We start from the raw sequence: 20,514 nt of genomic DNA on the forward strand, positions 1-20,514 counted from the left end.
GATAGCTTTGGCGTTGACGCAGCTATAAAATCGTATTTGTCGACACTGTACATTGTAACAGGCTCCATAGCTCAGTGGTTAGAGCACTGGTCTTGTAAACCAGGGGTCGCGAGTTCGATCCTCGCTGGGGCCTGGACGTGTGAGTGTTTTAACTTTTATTTACATATACACGGACAAATATTTGGTAATAACTTAAAACTATATTTCTGCCGCAGTACAGTATTTCTACTAAACATGTCTGTGAAAACAGGTGTCAAGTCAAGTTTAGCTTTTAGCAACTCAAGCCACTGATGAAATAACAAGGAATCAAACAGTATTGCAAACAGTTCCACAGTGTGTGCATGTGTGTAGTTACACTACGTGTGTGCAGTTTTGGTTCTTACAAATGTTTCTCACATTGCTATACACTTCCACACATTTCTACATCAGGTAACATTAAATTCCACAAAGTATTATTATTTGGTTATTTGGCATTCAAAATAAGGCACTTTCCTATTTGTATTGTCTATGAAGTGATTTTTTAAAGATTCATAACACATGATAAGAGTTCAGGTTAATGGAGATATGTTCCAGTGTCGGGGATCGAACTGCCGATTTCAGATAGTTCAAATATATTGGACGTGATATCATTAGGAACTGCAGAGACAAGTTTCGACCATGATTGAGGTTCTTGAGACAAAATCTTAAAAATGAGATTTGATGGTGGAAAATGCTTGTTTCATCCCTTGTTTTGAAGTAGCTGTTTCAAAGTGACTGTTTTGTCCTTCAGTTCAGTTAGGATCTTTATCATTATCAGTCCATTTCTTCAGATGATATATTAGGGTACACCACGTCAGCTGAAATATTTTAGACTAGCACACAGCAAAATAGTGACACACACAAAAAGCAGTGTAGCTGTAGCTTTATAGGTTAATGCCAGGTCCCTGAAAGCTGAACTATTATGGCTTCTTAATGAAGCAGAAGTAGGCCTGTGTGGCACATACCCACTGCATCTTGTGAACCTCATTTCATGATGAACATGACGCAGAGGTGAGTTGGAGAGCTTTCACGACTTTAAAACTTTAAAAAGAATCCATCCCTCACCAATCAGTTGACAAGGAAATTCCTCCATGACTGAAAATAGGACCAATATTGCCAATCGGAGCACACAACTACGTAGGTAGATGCACTTCACACTTCAGATCCCGTCTGCTTTCACTTCAGAAACTCTCCGTCGGTTTATACAATTGCACTCGTCTCCAGGAGCGCTGGAAGAACAGGGTAATTGTTTGAGTCAACACAGAATCTCACATAGGTTTAATAAAGAGATGCATACAGAAGTGATAGGCTAAGTGACGCATGTGGACATTGTGAATCAATTGTGCACTTATGTTTGCTCATGTAATAAAACACATTCTGTGGTGCTAAAAGGGGCTAAAAGGCTGTGACAAAGGAAGCAGAAAAGGCACAAAATCCTATTTAGAAATAGTTATATTGTTTCTTTTATATGTCCTTCTTCAAGAACTACCATAAATTGATTGCATCTGATGCATTACCCTGTACAGCATCTGATATGTAGGAGTTAATATAGTGAAATTATAAAATATATAATTGATTATAGCTATGAAATATGATTAAACACTGCTATCATTGTAACTGATAACCCCAAAAAGCTCAACGTCTCGTCTTCTCAAGCTCATGCATTCATCTACTGAACATTCTTAAGGCCCACACGAAGCTGGAAGCTATGAACAGCTCACTAATCTGAGCGCCATCTCAACCCGTGGGTGGTGGCATACACACACTATGGGATTATTTTTACACAGTAAACCAAGCTGTTAACAGCTTTTCAGAGTCACAGTGTGCGGGGCAATGTAAATCTACACACCACCGCTTCTTTGTTAAAATGCATGTAGTTCGATTTTTCAGACCACTTTACCAGGCACTCAGACAGGGACTCTGGAAGCTAAGTATGATTCTGTAGGACAAACCGAAAATGTTTTTGTTCATGTTGATGTACAGTACCTCTCAAAAGTTTGGACACACCTTCTCATTCAGTGGTTTTGCTTTATTTTTTTTACTTCTAAATTGTAGATTAATACTGAAGACATCCAAACTATGAAGAAACACATATGGAATGATGTAGTAAACAAAAAAGTTTTAAACAAGCCAGAATATGCTTTATATTTTAGATTATTCAAAGTAGCCACCATTTGCTTTTATGACAGTTTTGCCCACTCTTGGCATGCTCTCAATCAGCTTCTTGAGGTTGTCACCTGGAATGGTTTTCCAACAATCTTGAAGGAGTTCCCAAAGGTATGGAGCACTTGTTTGCCTTCACTCTGCAGTCCAACTCATCCCAAACCATCTCAGCTGGGTTTAGGTCAGGTGATTGTGGAGGCCAGGTCATCTGACGCAACACTCCATCGCTCTCTTTCTTGGTCAAATAGCCCTTACATAGCCTGGAGGTGTGCTTGGGGACATTGACCTGTTGAAAAACAAATGATGGTCCCACTAAGTGCAAACCAGATGGGATGGCATATCACTGCAGAACGCTGTGGTAGCCATGCTGGTTAAGTGTGCCTTGAATTGTGAATAAATCACCAACAGTGTCACCAGAAAAGCACCCCCACACCATCACACCTCCTCCTGCATGCTTCACAGTGGCAACCACACATGTAGAAACCATCCGCTCACCTTTTCTGCATTGCACAAAGACATGGCAGGTGGCGCCAAAAATCTCAAATTTGGACTCATCCGACCAAAGGACAGATTTCCACTAGTCTAATGTCCATTCCTTGTGTTTCTTGGCCCAGGCAATTCTCTTCTTCTTCTTGTTCTTCCTCAGAAGTGGTTTCTTTGCAGCAATCCAACCATGGAGGCCTGATTCACACAGTCTCCTCTGAACAGTTGATGTTGAGATGTGTCTGCTACTTGAACTCTGTGAAGCATTTATGTGGGCTCTAATCTGAGGTACTGTTCATTTGCGGTTTCTGAGGCTGGTAACTCTGATGAACTTATCCTCTGCAGCAGAGGTAACTCTTGGTCTTCCTTTACGGTGGCGGTCCTCATGAGAGTCAGTTTCATCATAGCGTTTGATGATCTTTGCGACTGCACTTGAGGATACATTCAAAGTTCTTGAAATTTTCCGGATTGACTGACCATTATGTCATAAAGTAATTTCTCTTTACTTGCCTACTTAAAAAGCCTAGAAAGTCCAGAAATTAACTCTTGACAAGGCACACCTGTTAACTGAAAACCATTCCAGGTGACTACCTCATGAAGCTGATTGAGAGAATGCCAAGTGTGGCCAAAGCTGTCATCAAAGCAAACGGTGGCTACTTTGAATAAGCTAAAACATAAAACATATTCTGGTTTGTTTGACACTTTTTTGTTTACTACATCATTCCATATGTGTTGTTTTGGGCTGTTGGTCAGACAAGAACAAACAATGAATTGACTGATGAATTAAACAAAAATAATAATCTGCGGATGAATCAACAATGAAAATAGTTGCAGGCTTATAACAGATGTGTAGACGGCTGTGATGGTCTATTTATGAGCCTAACTTTAAATGCAACAACTTTGTGAATAATAAATAAAAATAAATTCTGTCCATTTTGTCTATTATGAACTTATAAGATTACAAATAAAGCTTTTAATTTTGAGATCACTGCTAAAGTTTGAGGCAGGTCAGGCACAGATAGTGGGAGGTGAAGTCTACATTCAGGCCTGTGCACTTAGTCTTCATGACCAGCAGGGGGTGCTCTTTGTCAGTTAGCTAAAATTTTTAGTACTCTCCCGTCTCTGATTTTTCTTTAACAACATGGACTCACTTGGATGAGACAGATTATCATGTTTTCTTTGTGTCAAACATGCCTGTGTGTTGCACATTTAAAGGAGAACATTGTCCATTTCTGTCCCCATCATTCCTGCAAGACAATATCTCTAATCCCTGAACATTCTGATCCAGGCCTTCCAAGAACTCTCATCTGACCTGAAGTATCCCCAAACTCTCTTCTTACTTGTTTGCTGCGATCCATCCACTTCTATCACTATGGACACTTCATACCTGTACATATTGTTCGCAATAACCTTCAAGCTTGTCTGCATTCTTATCTTAAAAAGAACGAGCAATCATATTTTTGGTCCAGGGTCTTGGCTCTGTGTAAACGCTGGAGGCTAGGGGCTGTTTGATGTTGTTATGGCTGGCTGACTGCCGCCTCAGTACTACTGGATCTGCAGGCCCCTCTCATGTCCAAAGGTATTGTGTTGGCTTCTCTTTTGATTATATTATCAACAGAGAAAGAGAGAGGGAGAAAATTAAGACTCCCACTGGACATGAGTAAACAAACAAAGGTTTGTAGAGTCTGGATCATGCGAAGAATGTCAGTTATTCAGACTTCGCTGAGGATATTGATGTCCCAGTGTCGGGATTATGCTGCTCAATGTTGTTCTTGCTTGATAAAACAATTTGCCTGTACTCTGTCTGCAAGATTGAGGAGCATGAAAAATATTAATAAAGAGGAAAGGACATTTTGACCCTGGACATCCTAAAAAAATAATTTCATTATCTGTACATAATAGTGCCTGTAAGTGAGTGAAAGACAATAATGTGCACAGTCATAGTTTTTAGACATTTTTAGCCAGTTTAAATATCTCAACACCTATCAGATGGTTTGCCATTCATGGACCCCAGAGGATGCATCCTGCTGTCTTTGTCTCTAGTGTCACTGTGAGGTTCACATTTGTGGTTTTGAGTGAATTGTCTCATCAATGATTGGATGGATTCAGCATGTGCTGTACCATCAAAACTATAGACATTCCCATCAGTATCAATTGTACTTTGTGTTTCCTAATTAGAAAATGTTAACATGCTAACATACTAAACTACGATGGTGAACATGGTTAGCATGCTCATTTTAGCATTTATTTAGCCTCTTATGAATGAAGGCTGCATTTTGAGATTAGTCTTGTTGTTCATCTCAGAACAAGGCTTTCCTCTGTGTCAGACTGGTTAAGGCATGGGATAAGTCAAACTCCAGATAATCCATAAGATCCACTGGCATTCATAAGTCATGCAGGTAGAGCAGCTAAAGTATGTGTATGGGTTTATGTGTGTTTGGGCAGCGTATGTTTACCAGCGTTAATGCAGTATGTCGGCTAGTTTTCGTGATTTTCTTGACAATGAACCTTTGTCAGTGTCTGTATGAGTATACGTTTGTTTGCATGGGGTTACCCTCAACACAAGTGACCCCGCAGGAGGGGAGGGGGGCGCTGGGGGTGAGGCAGCCTGCAACGGGAGCAGCAAGAGACTTGAAGGGCCATGCTGTTTGCAGGTCACCCAGCCGCAGTACACCCAGAGGAAATCTCATGTTCCTGCCAGCCTACAAAAGTAAACAGATCTGCAACCACCAAGTGCTGGCACCGGGCCTGGGCCACCAGCGCTATAACTAAAGGAATGAATCACACCACACACATATTCACCGTGTACGTGCACGGTGAAACGTGCTTATAAAATGCTGGATGGCAATGCAGTCTGTTTGCATTTTGTATGTGAAATAATTGGTGCTAAATTGCGATACAATGATTCTGGTCAGCTTGAATTTCACTGTAACCACAGCACACTCCCTCAGTGACATGACACATGTGCCCTCCATAAGCTGTGAAGTGTATTCACCCTGATTTTAAATGCATCCGCCCTAGAACTCTTGCTCCATTCAATATTTCAGATAACATCTTTTCGCCACAGAGTTTTGAAACCTCCCCTCTCTTTTATGTTCCTTTCTCCTCTCTCTTCTGTTTTCCCTCTCTCTGCTTTCTCCTCTGTCTACACATCTGCGGTTATTTATCTGTTATTCTGCGGCAGCAATGTGGTCAACATGTGTCTGGCTTCCCTCCACGCACCACTCATCTGTAGTCAACTTAGGAATCACTGAAGGACCATTGTAGACCTACCAAGTTCCTTATCCTTCATTCCACAGTGGATACTCACCACACGGATGGATAGATGGATTTCTAAGTATCTCCTTGGTTGTGCACATGAACATTTATGTGGACATGTACATCCTCTGTTAATTGTGTCCCACATATGACCTAATGTTCTATTTTGAATGCATAACCAGGCTTTTTTTCTCTTCTCTCTTGGGTCAGTGAGAGCAGCAAGTGGAGGATAGATCATCATGACCTACAGGAATTAGAGTATCTAAGAGGAGTACTTGGATTGCCTAAGCCTATGGATTTCCATTACCCCGACCTTTGAACTTCTAATCTCAATGTTATTTAATCCTCTGGAAAGAGTAGAGCCTCAGACAACATGATGGGAGGAATAGATCAACCGAGTTGCCACAATGGAGATGGATGACACTGACTATATTTACATGAACAAAATATTCTGGTTTTTGTTGCTTCAGATACCCCACTGAAGGACCACAGCCTCCCACTTTCAGCCCCCTCCTTGAAAAGGTCGGAGTTGCACATATCCAAAAGCCTGTTGACACCCAGGTCTTTTATAATAAGTAGGCACGTTTCTCCTTCTGACCAGAAATGATGGCTTTTCTTTTCTGCATCTCGAGCCCAGCCTTGCAAATTCTCAGCTAGCTAGTTCATTTAAAATGCGCAGAGGTGACTGCAAGAGGCCGTGTGTTGCATCACTGTGCGGCTTTCATAAAAACCCCAACTAATACACATATTCTCAATGTGCCATATACATGTTCAAAGAATGCTCCTAAGATCTGAATAATATCAACACATCCCACATGTCTTTACAGGAAAATACTACAGTTAGAATAAGGCCTATTTCGGTTTAGCATGTCCAGACATAATGTGCTGTTTTCATGACTGTATCAGATTGGGAATATTGTCATATTCGTAACAATAGTGCATGTAAACATAGTCATTGATGGTGGCTGTTAGTGAAGGCATGGAGGAGCTTAAGTTTGAGTACTTTTCTGAGTGGTTGTGTGGAACCTTTTGTACAACTTTGATGGAGCCTGGAACCTGAATTTAAAGGAATTTCTAGCCAACACTGCCATCCCTTTCACTCTTTCCTGGACTTGTAGCTTTGCATCCCCAACCACAACTTAGAATCACATCCATGAATAATGTGTCACTCTTGTGAATCACCAAAGGAATGCCCACAACACGTTTGTAAATCCTGAAGCATCCACGGTTTAAAAAAAGGCTGCGGTTGTTTGTTTAGAAGTCTGACAGAAAATGTTAGTATGACTTTTGACTTTTAGTTGTGAACTGTACTTAAAAAGAAAACCAAAGTTAGATAGAGATCTTGAGGCGATCACACAGTGTAAACGGAGGAAATGTTTGATGCTGTCAGTTCAAACGGGAACTCCACATACGGCTCACATGTGCTAGCAAGAGAACTGAAAACCTAATTGAATCCTGCTATCGCTGTGTTCAGGATGTGTTAGATGTGGAAAAGGTGTAGTGAGTAATTAGATTCACGTGCTACACATTGCTTCCCATCAAGGACGACAAAAAACGCACACAAAACTGCAAATGGTATTTATGATGTTAAATATTTAGCATCACAGCTTGCACCAATTCAGCTATGTGGACACGCCACTCACAGCTGAATAGACATCTAACTCTTCTTTGCTAATGTCGTGATTTGGCGTTTGGCGTATTTGATAAAGAAGCCTGGGTGCTCTGTCGCTAGGTCTTGGTACAGTATCTGCAACTGGTTGTCCTAAGATTTATCCCGCCGCTGCAAACAAGGAAGTGACATGTTTGTATTTTAAAGGAATGCTCGCTGCACTGTACCTGTCTTGTTGGAGGGGAAAGGTACGGAAAAGTTTGGTATGTCAGTCAATAAAGAGTATAACTAGCCAGTTGTGTTAAAGGAATTTTGCTCCGCAGCACGATGCTATGCTTGGCTCTACTACACAGTATGTAAAGCGTGGAAAAAGAAACGACACATTAAAAAGTCAGATGATGAATGCAAGGTCTTTATATATTTCTTCAGCATAATTGCAACAACATATTCATAGAGCACTGCAGTACAACGTAGAATGAAACAGACACTTGATGTTGCTGTATGAAGTGATATGAGGTTATGAGGGCAAGTGGTTTCCCTTTTGATCATGGGTGCCTTCATTTCTCAGTCCGATTAGTGCACCATGTTGAGTATAGAGACAATTCAAAGCTTCAGCAAACTTAAAAAAAAGAACAGACAAATAAATACTGTACAACACCATATATGTAATACTAAATTCAGAAATCACAAAAACATCATGCTTTCCTCAACAGAACACTTGATATATGCACTTTCATAGAACAATGCAGCATTTCTGGCAAGTTTCCCTTCAATATAACACTATCATCAACAAATGGCAAACATGAGCACATTTTGATATATCTTTTGTGTGTGTGTGTGTGTATATATATACATACATATACATATATATGTATATATATACCTTAAATAAAGTGCCTTCCTTGAAAATCAGTGATTCCAAAATGTAAATGCCTGTTTGCATTTACACATTTGGAAGCAGAATTCCTGAAAAAAGGTTTGGAGCAAACACTCTTAGAATTAGACTGGATAGAAGGGGCAATTCCTGGAGTATTTCTGTGTAAATCTAACATCATTGTCACTGTTTTATGAGTGAGGCGCAGCAGCCTTTTTAATACTTTATCCTAATGGTGAAAGGCTGAAATATTCGCATTTGGCGACTACTGTACCTGTATTCTACGTTAGCCTGGACAAGCGCTCCAACGACATGGCCTCTCAGGAATGTTTATTTGAGTAGGAATGTCCTTTCTATCCAATCCAAGTTCTGCTCATAAACCCAAAGATCGTAAGCCAACAGCTTAAACAGCAATGACATCTTTCTACAACACACAATGCATCAACAGCTATTCAGTGATAAGGGTTCCAATTGCTTTCTGAAAGCATTATCTGCTCATCAATTCCAATCTGGATTACACATCCCAATACCCTCCTACTAATCTTTACCCCAATACACTTTGTACTAGTTCCAATAGTGCTCCGCTGTCGAGGTAAATGAACAAATTTGTTTATGATGGTCAGTTAGTCCCCTGAGAACATTGTAGAGACAAATCTATGAGCACAATCTACTCACTGTAGAACTGAATGTTATCCTACATTTGCACCATAGAGACTTAGGAGGCTGGATTTACACAGGCACCAACAGTCTGATTTTTAACTCTTTGGCACCCAGATCATATAACTTCCTGGCTGTGAAAATGTTAGGAAATACATGAAATCAATCTGTGTGACAAAACATTTGAAATCAAATGTGCTGCACCCCGTACCATTACTGCTTAAGGGCTGTTCTCATGACTCTCACGGCAAAGCTCGACAGCAGAATGTTTCAAATCCTTTTAGCTTACCTCTCTGGTTGAGCACCCAAATTCTTCTGACATGACTCATTTTAGTGTCCAGAAAGATTGGCTGAAATGTATATTACTGTGAATGCATGTGGCATCTTTTGGGTCTACTGATGATCCTATTGTCTTGTTCCCATTAATACCTTTGTAAAAACCTGAAGGATTTTATATTGTAGCAGCATAGTTGGGATAATCATCTGGTGGACTCTTCCCATGCATGTGTTAGTTTAATCAGTACAACCAGCCCACTTTCATATATTTCCTAATGTAAAACCTACAAGAGGCATGATCAGGATGTTTACCATATGTTGCTATTGTCAATCACCAGCGCTCCAAGACACCGTCAAAAAAGCCAGTAGGTAGACATCATGCATACACGCACCCGGGAGAGTGAACTGAATATGAAGAGAGAGAGCTTGATGCCATGCCAGACGTGGAACAGGTTGGCAAGCGATGGGAGGACCCTGCATTTTTTTTGCCATTCTTGCAATTCAGTTCAGTTCGGTCGAGCCCAATACCAGGACACTGTGCCAAATCCTAACTTGAGACAGCCACACTTCACCATCATCCTAAACCTCACAAATCTCCCAATCACAAATGTGCATTTCCTCTGAGCCAATGCATGTTAATGCATGATGCATGGTTTAGATGTATTATTTCATGACTTTTAAGGTAGGCAGTCTCCTCTCAAATTAGGATTGGGCCCTCTGACTCTCTGAGTGAAGTGGTAGTTTTGGCTGTGGTCCCTCAGTACTCCCTGGCCTCTTCCAGTTCATCCATGAACACATCTTCATGGGGGTTTTCTGGGCAGCTCAATCCATTATTAGGTGGTCGCACCGCATGGAAGCGGCTCCAGTCTCCCTTGCACAGGATCCAAGGCAGCACATCCACTTTGAAGTGCAGCTCAGGTGAGAACTCAGTGCTGATCAGGTTAGGCGTGCCTGCGCCTTTCCCCCGTGTGATCAGCCGCCCACGATCGCCATAACAACAGTGCTGCGCTGCAAGAGTAGATGAGTCGCTGGAAAGTGCTGAGCGGATACAGCTACGTGCCGAAGGCTTGTAGATGTCCAGGCGCTCCTTGGGGCCGCTGGCATCACGCCAGCGGAACTGCCGGCCATGGTTCTCATCATAGACACTGACCACAGTGTATGCCACTTCAGTGGGGTAGGAGCAGGGGCAGCTGGGCAACTCAGACAAGACCTGGTGGAGGTACCTCTGCAGGAAGTCACTCTTACAGTTTAGCCACTTCTCACAGCTGTCCACATCTATTGGAAAGAGGACAGCAATGCCACATGAAATTAGGGGTTGCAGTAGTTCATGGTAGCACTACAGGTAGCATGAACAGCTGTCACTTCGGAGTAAAGTCTGAATCTTGTGCATCTATAAGCAACTATGTTACAGTATAAATAAGCCGGTTCTACATTATGACAGCAAATCAGTGGCATGCTGCCATAATCTATCGGGGGTACTAGAGTACATCTAAAACTACCTTATATATAGTATCTGACTCAGTATACATTGTAAAATTGTGTAAAGCATAAACAGCTTGCAGTTAAATTGGTAGAATGTGATCCTTTAAGCTGATGGAAGCTGTTATGGAGAACTTTCCATTAGAAAAACTCACCTGTTCCAAATGGTTCGGTGCCATTCTCCATCTCAAAAGGGAAAGGCTCCACCACGGTGTTAACATCACCTACAAAGAGGAGAGTGGCACATGAGCTGGAGATTAAACACCAGCTGGGAAAGCTGAATTCAAATACCTTTTATTTCTTGAAATAGAAATATAATCTCACCTGGACAAGGTTCCAGGTCACACTTTGAGGCTTCTGTCAGAGTGCAGGAGTAGCCACAGGACTTGGTCCTCTTCCTCTCACCGTGTCCACAGGTCACTGAACAGGGAGACCAGGGTGTCCACTCATCTGTCTCTGTCTCTGTGTAAAGGAAAAGAAAATTCAAACATATTCAAAGCCACAAACTCAGCCTAAGCATTTGTACTACATCTCACACAGATCAAAACTTACTTAAAGATTAAAGTAATGGAATTTACATGCTGTAAAAACTATCAGAGAGATCATGAAAGGAATGCACAAAGAAAGGACATGATTTAAACAGTTAAAAGAGCTCTACATCATGCTTTCAGGAGCAGATTACAATTACTAGATGTGATGTATTTAACAGGCGAGTGGGAAGCAACTTCAAAGGGTTGAGATTCTGAACACAAGAGAAAAACTCAACAAAACACCTTACATTTTTGTGTTGAAGTGAACTCAGCCTGTACTTCAACAGTCTATCCCGAGTACATTTTCAAAGTTTCTGCACTGTCTCGGTCCATATAAATGACAAACCTTTCCCATGCAAACCCATATTCTTTTACAGAAGGCTTCAGTAAAATTAGAGAGAGAAGCTGTGCTGTGGCTGTCCGCCTCCGCACCATGTTTCCTTGTGGTGTTAATAACACTGAAAACAAGTCATTCTTGATTAAAGGCGAGGTGGGTGCAGAAATACCAGCTTGGGTGTAGCGAGCACCCAATTTTACTTTGTGGCCGCTGCCAACTCGCCATGTGGCCATACGGGAATGAGGTCTCAGGAGAGTCTTAATTACAGAAGAAGCTGAGGCAGACATCCTTGATTTATGTTCACCGAGTCTTTAGACGTGACCACTTAATAGGCATTGTTGCCCTTTGCTGGCTCGTCTACATGCAGAACAGTTAAACAGATAAAGTCTATGTATTGGCATAACGGACGAGGGAAAGGTTAAGGACTTAAAAACTAGCCAGTTTCCAGACACCTGTTACTACATTTGGAGATTACACGACCACAACAGCAGAGGTTTGTGCAAGAATAGCCTTCAAAAACCAGAGAGAAACAAACAGATCAATCATGCACAGATTGGTATCTGTGGGAAATTTCTCTGAAGAATGAAAGCTTTAGGCTGTGGTAAGCCCATAACTGCGCTCTGATCTACAGTAGGACTCACACACATTGGCCTACCCACTGCCCAGCCCATCAGACTTTTCTTTTTCTTTTTCTTTCTTTCCCTATCTCTTTTCCATCTTCTCTCCCTTTCATTCACTAAGTACACCTTTCCCCTTCTCTCTCATTATTTACTATTTTTACCACTGAATAAGTGGTCTGTGCAAGTTGAGACACAACATTTTTTCCCACCAGAGGAAGGCAGAATTAAGAGCGGGAAAGGAACTGTAAAAGTTATGCAGAGCCCTGAAAGCCCCCCGAAATTCTTGAACTGGCTCAAAAGGCCGAGCCGCAGAGGGCAGTGAGGGCCGCCAGGGTCTGGGGGGGCCCATGGGGTCCCGGGGAAGGATGAAAGGGCCGGCCGAATGGCCCCTGTCATTCTCTGTTCCCAATCTGCCCTCTAATTGTCCACAAGCAGAGGGCTGTTTTGTCCCAGGGAACAGTGCCGGCCTCACGCTGCCATTAGCGAGCGCATCGGACCCATCTTCAAAAGGCAGGCCTCTGCGACCAGCACGGCCAGTGTCGACTTCAAAGTGCCCATAACCCACAATGTCCTGATGGTCGAGTGCTCATGCTGCCTCGCATGCTGGCATCGTTTAGTTCTCTCTGACTGTTATCATGCAGCCTTCCTAAGCCACTCTGCTGTTCCATCTCCATTGTTCTCTATCACTTTCTGTCTCTTTCCCTCCCTTACAGATATTCCCTTTATCTCCATCTTTTTTTGATGAGATAAATTCAGTGATTGTTTTTCCCTTTTTTTTTCCTTGGTAAAACCCACAGGATACATCTTGGTAATTTTTTAAAAGCCATAATCAGTTCGATGAAGTCATATCTAAAAGAGCTGTGTGTCTGTACAAGCAGACTGCGAGTGTACTACTTGGCAAACCTTACCATAGTAGCCCTGCATTGGATCCCAGCCTTCGTTCCAACGCGTATCCCAGTCTCCGCCCACTCCACTGGGTAAGGGCTCCTCGCTGCCGTAATCCAGGGAGTAATCCTCCTCCTCTTCCTCGCCAGTTTCCTCCACGCCTGACCGGCTGTTGCTGTCCTCGCTGGAATCGGCGTCGGTGTAACTCCAGAAAAGGGGCCAGAAAAGCTTCTTGCCTCCGAGCCAATCTACTGTGGATGAGGGGGAGGAGGAGGAGGAAGGTAGCCAGTCTTTTTCCTTGGCCAAGTCCATCTCTACCTCCATCTGGGGGTCGTCCACTACCTCAATGGTTACCTATGTTGACAAAGAGAGGGTCTCTGTCAACCTGAAGTAACCCATGAACACATTCATCTGTGTCACTGATGTGATCTTGGACAGCATCATCACTTGTGAAGCTGAACAACTGTCTCCTAAAGGTCTAAACTAGCAAACAAAGACTCCAAATTGTCGTGTGATTGGATAACCAAACAGACAATAATATACAACAAGTGATTGAATTGTCCAGTTGTTGCTGTGTTAACTCACAGATATGCGAGTTAACACAGCTTTACTTGCCAAAAAAGTAAAGTACTTCCAATTCTTCTGTGCACTTAGCACTTGAGTTACAGGTTCTCTTCAAGAAATCATCTCAAATGTGCAGAGAAGTTTTTCAGCATGAGAACCCGCTCTCTGGATCTAAATCAGCCAGACAGACGTGAACATGAGCATTCAGCCAACCAAACGATCCTCTCAGGGGGAGAATGTGAGCATTTATTATGGATAACTACCTCTCATTACCTCAATATGACTCATCCTAGATGCTACAGTACTTCCAAGGGCCCACTCCAGCTGATGCGAAGACCAGGCAACAGGGATACTACAGGGAAAACTACCTTTCACTGATGTGAAATTAATTTCACAGTTAGGAAAGCCATATGATGATTGGAACTGCTTTCATTTGTCTTAGTTGAACATATCCTTAGTGTAGAGTCTTTCAGTCTTTTGGTCTATATACTACATGAAAACTCATCAGAAACGTCAATGGTCTCTGTACTTGATGTAGACGTAGGTCGGCATCATTATGTCCGTCCGACCACATCCTGATTACGCTGACCAGAGTTGGAGAGGATAACTGCCATGAGATAAGTTAAACAGAACACCATTTTGAACATTTTGGGTCCATGTAGAAGGAGATGATGAGGACTTAATGGCTAACACTTAGAGCCCATTTTCTTTTATTGCACTTAAATTAAATGGTAGCACAGAAAGATGCAGGCAAGTCTCTAAGATTAGACTGGGAAACTGTTGATTTTGTTACACATTGAGGAAATAAATCATTTTACACAATAAAAGTGACCCAGTTCTCCTTGGATGAGTGCTTTTAATTTGACCCATAATTCACCGTCTGAGAGTTACTGTACAGATACAGCCGGCAAACTGAAATGAATTTATTTTAGTGCTTATAAGAGCTTGCTTTGTGAGTGTAAATTAACAGCATGTTCTTATCAATATCTTGAAGGCTGTCTGAGACTAAAAGACTGAAAATAAAATAACTAAGATAAAAAACGTGTGACTGCCATCTCCCGACTCACCTGTATGTTGGGGTTCTGTGAGTTGATGTCAGCATTGGCCAAGTCTGGAAAGTTCTTGAGATCCAGGATGAAGGGTTTAGTCTCCTCCTCAGGCTCGGGTTGTGGAAGAACACCAACTGAGCGGTGCTGGGGGTGGGACCACCTCCTCTGGTGGCTGTGGGGCTCAGGCAGAAGACTCTGGACCTGGTTCTGCTGCTCCAAAGCCTCAGGGACATACTGGACCCCACCGCTGTGAATTGAGTGGCCATGAGCCTGTAAATGCAAGTTAAAACCTAAGATTAAAAGTTCATCCAGACCAGAAACAATAATCTAGTGGAATGATTTAACTGATTAAATGGCTAAAGGAAAAATGGTTGACAGGAAATGCCTTAAAGCCTACATCTATCATGACCGTGGGCACCTCTAATAATCAACTCAGATAACTAGACATTCAAAAGCCAGTGGCTACTTTAAAGCAAATGACAAAAAAGCATGTCACTTGTAATGGATCATCGATGAGCATAAAAACAATTGGTGCTCTGTTTCCAGGAAGAAACCTGATTACTATCTACCACTCTATAGCCTGGTCAGCAATTCCAAAAAGCCTCTGAGGCATCCAACTAACCAGCCAAGTGACCAACCAGCCTTCGTTCATTTCATTCTTTTTTTTTCCCACAACAGCCATGGCATCCAGGCCGTGGACAAAGAGGGGCCTGTGCCAGAGAGATCCTCTTTTAGCTTTAATGAGAGGGCCTGGGAGGCGTGGGACCCCTGGGCTGCTACAAGCGTGCCTGAACCTGCTGTGCTGCCGCCACTACGGCCACCACTTAATTTGACCTCTCAGGTTTTACAGTTACTCAGAAGAACAGGAGGAAATGTTGATCTCTGAGATGAATGGTGACATTATAATGGGGGGGAACTGAAGATATATGTACTGTATCTGGAATATAGTCACTGAAAATGGATTGGTCTGATTCTCCAGTGTGCATGTATCTGTTTCATGTCTAATAGGACGCATATCTATTTCATGCCTGACACTGGTCAAAACCAAAATCCAAACCCTCTAATGAACCCTCATCTTCCATTCACTCATGTCTATATCATCCGGAATATGCTAAATTGGCCCAAACATATGATTGGATGGGACCTTAAGATTTGACCTGAGCCAGTTTGTGGTCTGCTCAGAGCAAACCAGTTGCAGTTGGAGGACTAAAGAGGAGAAGAAATGTCTGAATTAATGACCAAACGGTTTGTGATTTATAGTTATGGCCTCTAGAACAGGGCGTACTTTTCACTGACTGCCTGTGATTGTCCCATAAAGAAGTTATGTGGTCGGTCAAATTCAAGCATGTGAACACATTATGCCTGTTTTGAGGAGAAGCCCGTCAAGCATGATAAATGATGGATGAAGAGAAGTTGGCCCCCTCCCCAGATATCTGTAAACTGGTGGTGACAAGTAGATATGGGATATTTGGCCTTTCTCTCTGTAATTTCATCCACTGCAAATACTGAAAGCAAATATTACACATATTGCAATAATTGCAAATTGACTATTTGCCACATTTTTTTTGCCAAGAAAACTCAACATCCCATTAAAACAGACGAACTATAATAATACTGCTGAAAACACTCAGGAATGAAATTTCTCTAGCTCTCTACAAGAATTTTTAACACACGTTAATGCATAAAATATTGCAAGAGGCTGTCGTATTCAACAGTACGTCAATGTCAGTTTGACCAATTTTTAGATATAAACTACAAACTTTCTAGATTTTTTAAAAAGTAAGCCATTTTGCTATTGTTTTTGATGAAAACAGGTCCTGTTTTGACTCAATTTTCAGTACTGGAAACACTTTAGGTACAGCTGAAACAATTAGTTGATTCATTGATCAACAGGAAAAAGAAGTGGCAACGACTCTGATAGTCGGCGAATTGTTCAACTAATTTTCAAGCAAAAATAACAAAAACAAAACAAAAAACCTTTAAAAAAGCATCAAAACTGGAACTGTACGCTGCCTTTCCCTGGTTTACTGTATGTCTTTGTTGAGAGTATTTTGGAATTTTGGACTGTTGGTCAGACAAAACATTTGGAGACATCACTTCTGGATTCAGGGAAACTGAAATGTACATTTCTCACTACTGCGTGAAACTGTTGCACCGGTTAGTTTTTATTTTATGTGTGGTGTCTGGCTTTCTGGATTTTATTGAAGAAGTCCTCCAGCATGATGCCCCATTTTACTCTGGCCTGCTATTAGCATGTTTGCGTCATCGTCAAACCTGACCAGCAGTGACAATATTCACTCATACATACCAACGTTCACACACATGCCCTACATACACACTCACGCAGACACAGAAGGTCCAGAGTCACGAGAGAGGCCACATACTTTCACACCCTCCTCATCTCGTCCTGTTACACATCTGGATCCTGTATTCCTTCACCCTGTATATCACTCTCCTCCTCCTTCCTTCCTCCCCCTCGTTCTCTCTGATCCTGCTCTCCTCCTCGCTGCAGTGGGGCTCCTCCGATCAAAGGCCCGATGGCTGATGGCATGCGGTGCGTTTAACATGGAGACTATCTGGATGCAGTGAGGGACCTTGGCCTGGTCTGGAGACTGCTTCTCTCTTCTCAGACAAACATTAAATCCTCCCTTCGGTACACTGAAAAGACTGGATCCATTTGGGCTAATGTCATTGCTGCTACTGATGGTGACACACATTCAGGTTAGGCAGAACAGAACAGGAGATGGGATGGGGGCAGCAGGGACGGAGGTGAGGGGCAGGGATGGGATTGAGTGGGGCTGGGGGGCAGGCTGGGAAGGCAGGCAGTGTGGCAGCCCTGATTTATGTGCCCGCTGATATCAAAGGCCTCTGCACTTGGCTGTTTCCAAACCATTACAGAAGAACAATAAACTATGGACGCTCTTTGATCGCCATCTTTTGCGAATGGAAAGGGGACAACAAATGCATGCCTGGTGGAATCGGGGTGAGGTTGTGGAGGTTGGGGTGGGAGGTGGGGATACAAAACAGTCAGGGCAAACAGGTCCCAATATTTAGAAAAGAGGCCACTTCAACACAAATCCCCCCTCCCCCTCTTCTTCTTCACGGAGAGATGGGGGTAAAACCAAAAACAGGAAATTCCACATTAACACAAAAAAGAGCCAATGTAAACAATCAGATGAATGACACTTGACCCGAGTTCCAGTGTGAGAGATGCCGAGGGCTCGCCTTATTCTGGTTACATAAGCATCTCGTTACCGGGCGCCCGCTTTACTGAGCTTCCCCTCCTCCTTCTCTCTTCCTCTGCTAATCTCTCCTCTCCATCCACCACTTACGAACACACATCCAGCAGGTCACAGGCAAAGGCGCAGAGTCACCAACTGCAGCCTTTTAGTGAATGAAATGAACAATCACACAAGCCTCAGTGAGATTTTTTTTTTTCTTCTTCTTCTTCTTCTTACTAATCATTCCCTTCTCCTCTCCCCCTCCCTCCTTTTCCTCTCTGTCTCCCTTTGCTTTGACATCAATCAGACAGACGATGAGAGAGAGAGAGTCCCAACAGGGCATCCATGGGAGGCCACACAAGAAGGAGAGTTCAAAGACAAAAACTGAACCCTGACACAAACACACACAAACAGACTTTGATATCCAAATATGTCCGTGTGTAACACAAACATTCCCGTACACACGCCACACACACTGCACAACGTGTGTGTGTGTGGAGGGAGTTTGGATTTATTATAGCAGGGTGAATGCCGAGTGAAGGAAAACCTTACTATACATGGAGAGAGAAGTGCAACAAAAGAGAGCAGCATGCACTGATGAGGAACGTCTGCCATTTCAGCTCATTTAATTGACTGAACCATTTGATGCAAACTGACTGAGGGTAATGGTTGATAAAGAGCACTGACTTTACAAGCCATTTGCTCAACATTTTCTCTATTATTTGAATATTTCTGATAAAACCCGGACACATAAACATAGAAAATGTGTTGGAAATGACCAACTTGTGATTCCGTCCCCCAATTCACAAAAGGAATCAAATTTTAGTGTCTGTTGTACCCAGTAAGAATGAGGACTACAAATTCAGCTTTAGCTTTGGGAATTTTGATTGTTTTCACTCACATTGCAATTTTCCAATTCAATTTTTAGTTTCAATATGATATTTATATAATACTGTCAATGTCATTATAAAAATGAGACTGTTAGTCGACATTAATGAAGGTACTGTATGCAGCTGTAAAGCGGACAGAACCATGAGCGTATGAATATTTTACCACAGCTGGCTAACCTGCACCACGGCGCTGGCTGATTAATTTGGGAAAAAAATTAAGTTTCGTCAGCGTCAGGTGAGAGTTTGAGACTTCGCAGCGTTTTTGAAACTTGTTGCTACAACTTGCTAAACCTCAAAAACACGTAGTCACCATCTGAAGAAAACTTACCTTGTGGCCAACATTCTTGTGTCTGGTGGGAAACCCCGTCCCCAAACTAACGACAAGTATGGACCAAATCATAAGCAGCATCTGAAATCTCCACGCGACCTCTTGACGCATCTTCTCTCCCTCAAAGCTCCGCGTGAAGGTTTGTAAATGTACTTTGGAGGCTTTTCTCAAACTGTTCTCCCTAAGTTTGCTTGTTGGTTTAGAAGAAGCGACTGCGTCCTGCTCGTCCTCCGTTTGTCCGCAACCTTGACTCAGGACAAGTGAAGTTTTAGGCCTCGTCAGTCTCAAAGTGTCGCACTTTATGAAGATGCGCACCAGCGTCCAGAGGTATCCCGCGCGCTATCCATATCTGGCACCAGCGCCTCGCGCAGCAACTGTCAGTCCGTATGGCGGGTCGAGCTCAACGCCTCTCTTCCCCATAAAAACCACAGTCGGGAGAGCTTTAAGTACCAGAAAGAAGTCAAATACCCCACGCAGAATCTCCCCGTCCGCACCGGCGCTCGCTTATTCAACTACTTTAAACTGTGAGTCATCCCGTCGTGGGTGGGTGGGTGTTTTCTTCCAATACATTGACATCTGGAGTTCATAGCATGCTGTGCGTTTTGCTATCTGTCTGATGCGTTAATCCATTATCCAGCTGAAGTTCATCCACCGGTTCGAGTCAATGTGTGTGTGTGAGTGTGTGTGTGTGTGTGTGTGTTTGTGTGCGCACAGCCCAGCCAACCGGTTTCGGTAAACTTGCCTTTTACGCACGCATTCAGAGGGTTGATGCTGTAGGAGTTGGGGGTGGGAAGCTTATTGCTCACAGCTGTGTGGAGGGGGCTGCGTCGGGCCACTGAGGTTTCTGATAAGGTACGAGGTTTAGTTTACATGGAGCCTGCAACAGGCACATTCGCAGACCGTGGACATTTATTCACTCACTGAGAGAAGTGAATTTCATAAAATAGTCAGACCTGAATGCCAAACTTTGAAGTGAAATATTCCCCCAATGCCTTGCGAATTTATTTCCCTCGTTCCTGCAATCTTTGAAATCACTTAATTTTCTTTGGACTTGTTTTTGCTGTTTTCAAATCTCTGGAAACAAGTCATTATACCATCCCACCCTTTCACAAATAGACCATTTTAAGACAGAAGTGAATGACTGGCTGGTGTGGAATGCTGTGTAATGGCAGGATGTCAGTGACTTATCAGTCAAAAAGGCTTACAAACATGTTTGTCATGAGCTCTTAGGTAGTGACTCCAGTCTGTGTGTGCCTGCTGTAAATAAACACAA

General features: G+C 42.7%; 1 protein-coding gene and 1 non-coding gene across 2 annotated transcripts; one reads left to right on the forward strand and one right to left on the reverse strand.

Annotated features, from left to right (window-relative positions):
• Positions 1 to 60: 60 nt before the first annotated feature.
• Positions 61 to 133, forward strand: trnat-ugu (transfer RNA threonine (anticodon UGU)). The gene has a single exon. It is a non-coding gene; the product is annotated as a tRNA-Thr (tRNA).
• A 7,814-nt stretch (positions 134 to 7,947) lies between these two features.
• Positions 7,948 to 19,910, reverse strand: ism2b (isthmin 2b). The gene is made up of 6 exons (XM_076755634.1): positions 19,242 to 19,910; positions 14,821 to 15,072; positions 13,213 to 13,543; positions 11,142 to 11,279; positions 10,973 to 11,041; positions 7,948 to 10,613 (listed from the first exon to the last, which is right to left on the reverse strand). Exons 1-6 carry the CDS (start codon positions 19,350 to 19,352, stop codon positions 10,096 to 10,098), a joined length of 1,419 nt encoding a protein of 472 aa, XP_076611749.1. The 5' UTR covers positions 19,353 to 19,910; the 3' UTR covers positions 7,948 to 10,095.
• Positions 19,911 to 20,514: the final 604 nt, after the last annotated feature.

Source organism: Chaetodon auriga, chromosome 18, assembly GCF_051107435.1.
Source record: "Chaetodon auriga isolate fChaAug3 chromosome 18, fChaAug3.hap1, whole genome shotgun sequence".
In the NCBI taxonomy this organism is placed as follows: domain Eukaryota; kingdom Metazoa; phylum Chordata; class Actinopteri; order Chaetodontiformes; family Chaetodontidae; genus Chaetodon; species Chaetodon auriga.

Coding starts and splice junctions, on each gene's coding strand:
- ism2b (XM_076755634.1), bottom strand. CDS start 19,352: ATGCGTCAAGAGGTCGCGTGGAGATTTCAGATGCTGCTTATGATTTGG. Junction 15,073..19,241: donor ACAAGAATGTTGGCCACAAG/GTAAGTTTTCTT, acceptor TTGCATTTACAG/GCTCATGGCCACTCAATTCA. Junction 11,042..11,141: donor TGACCTGGAACCTTGTCCAG/GTGAGATTATAT, acceptor TCCTCTTTGTAG/GTGATGTTAACACCGTGGTG.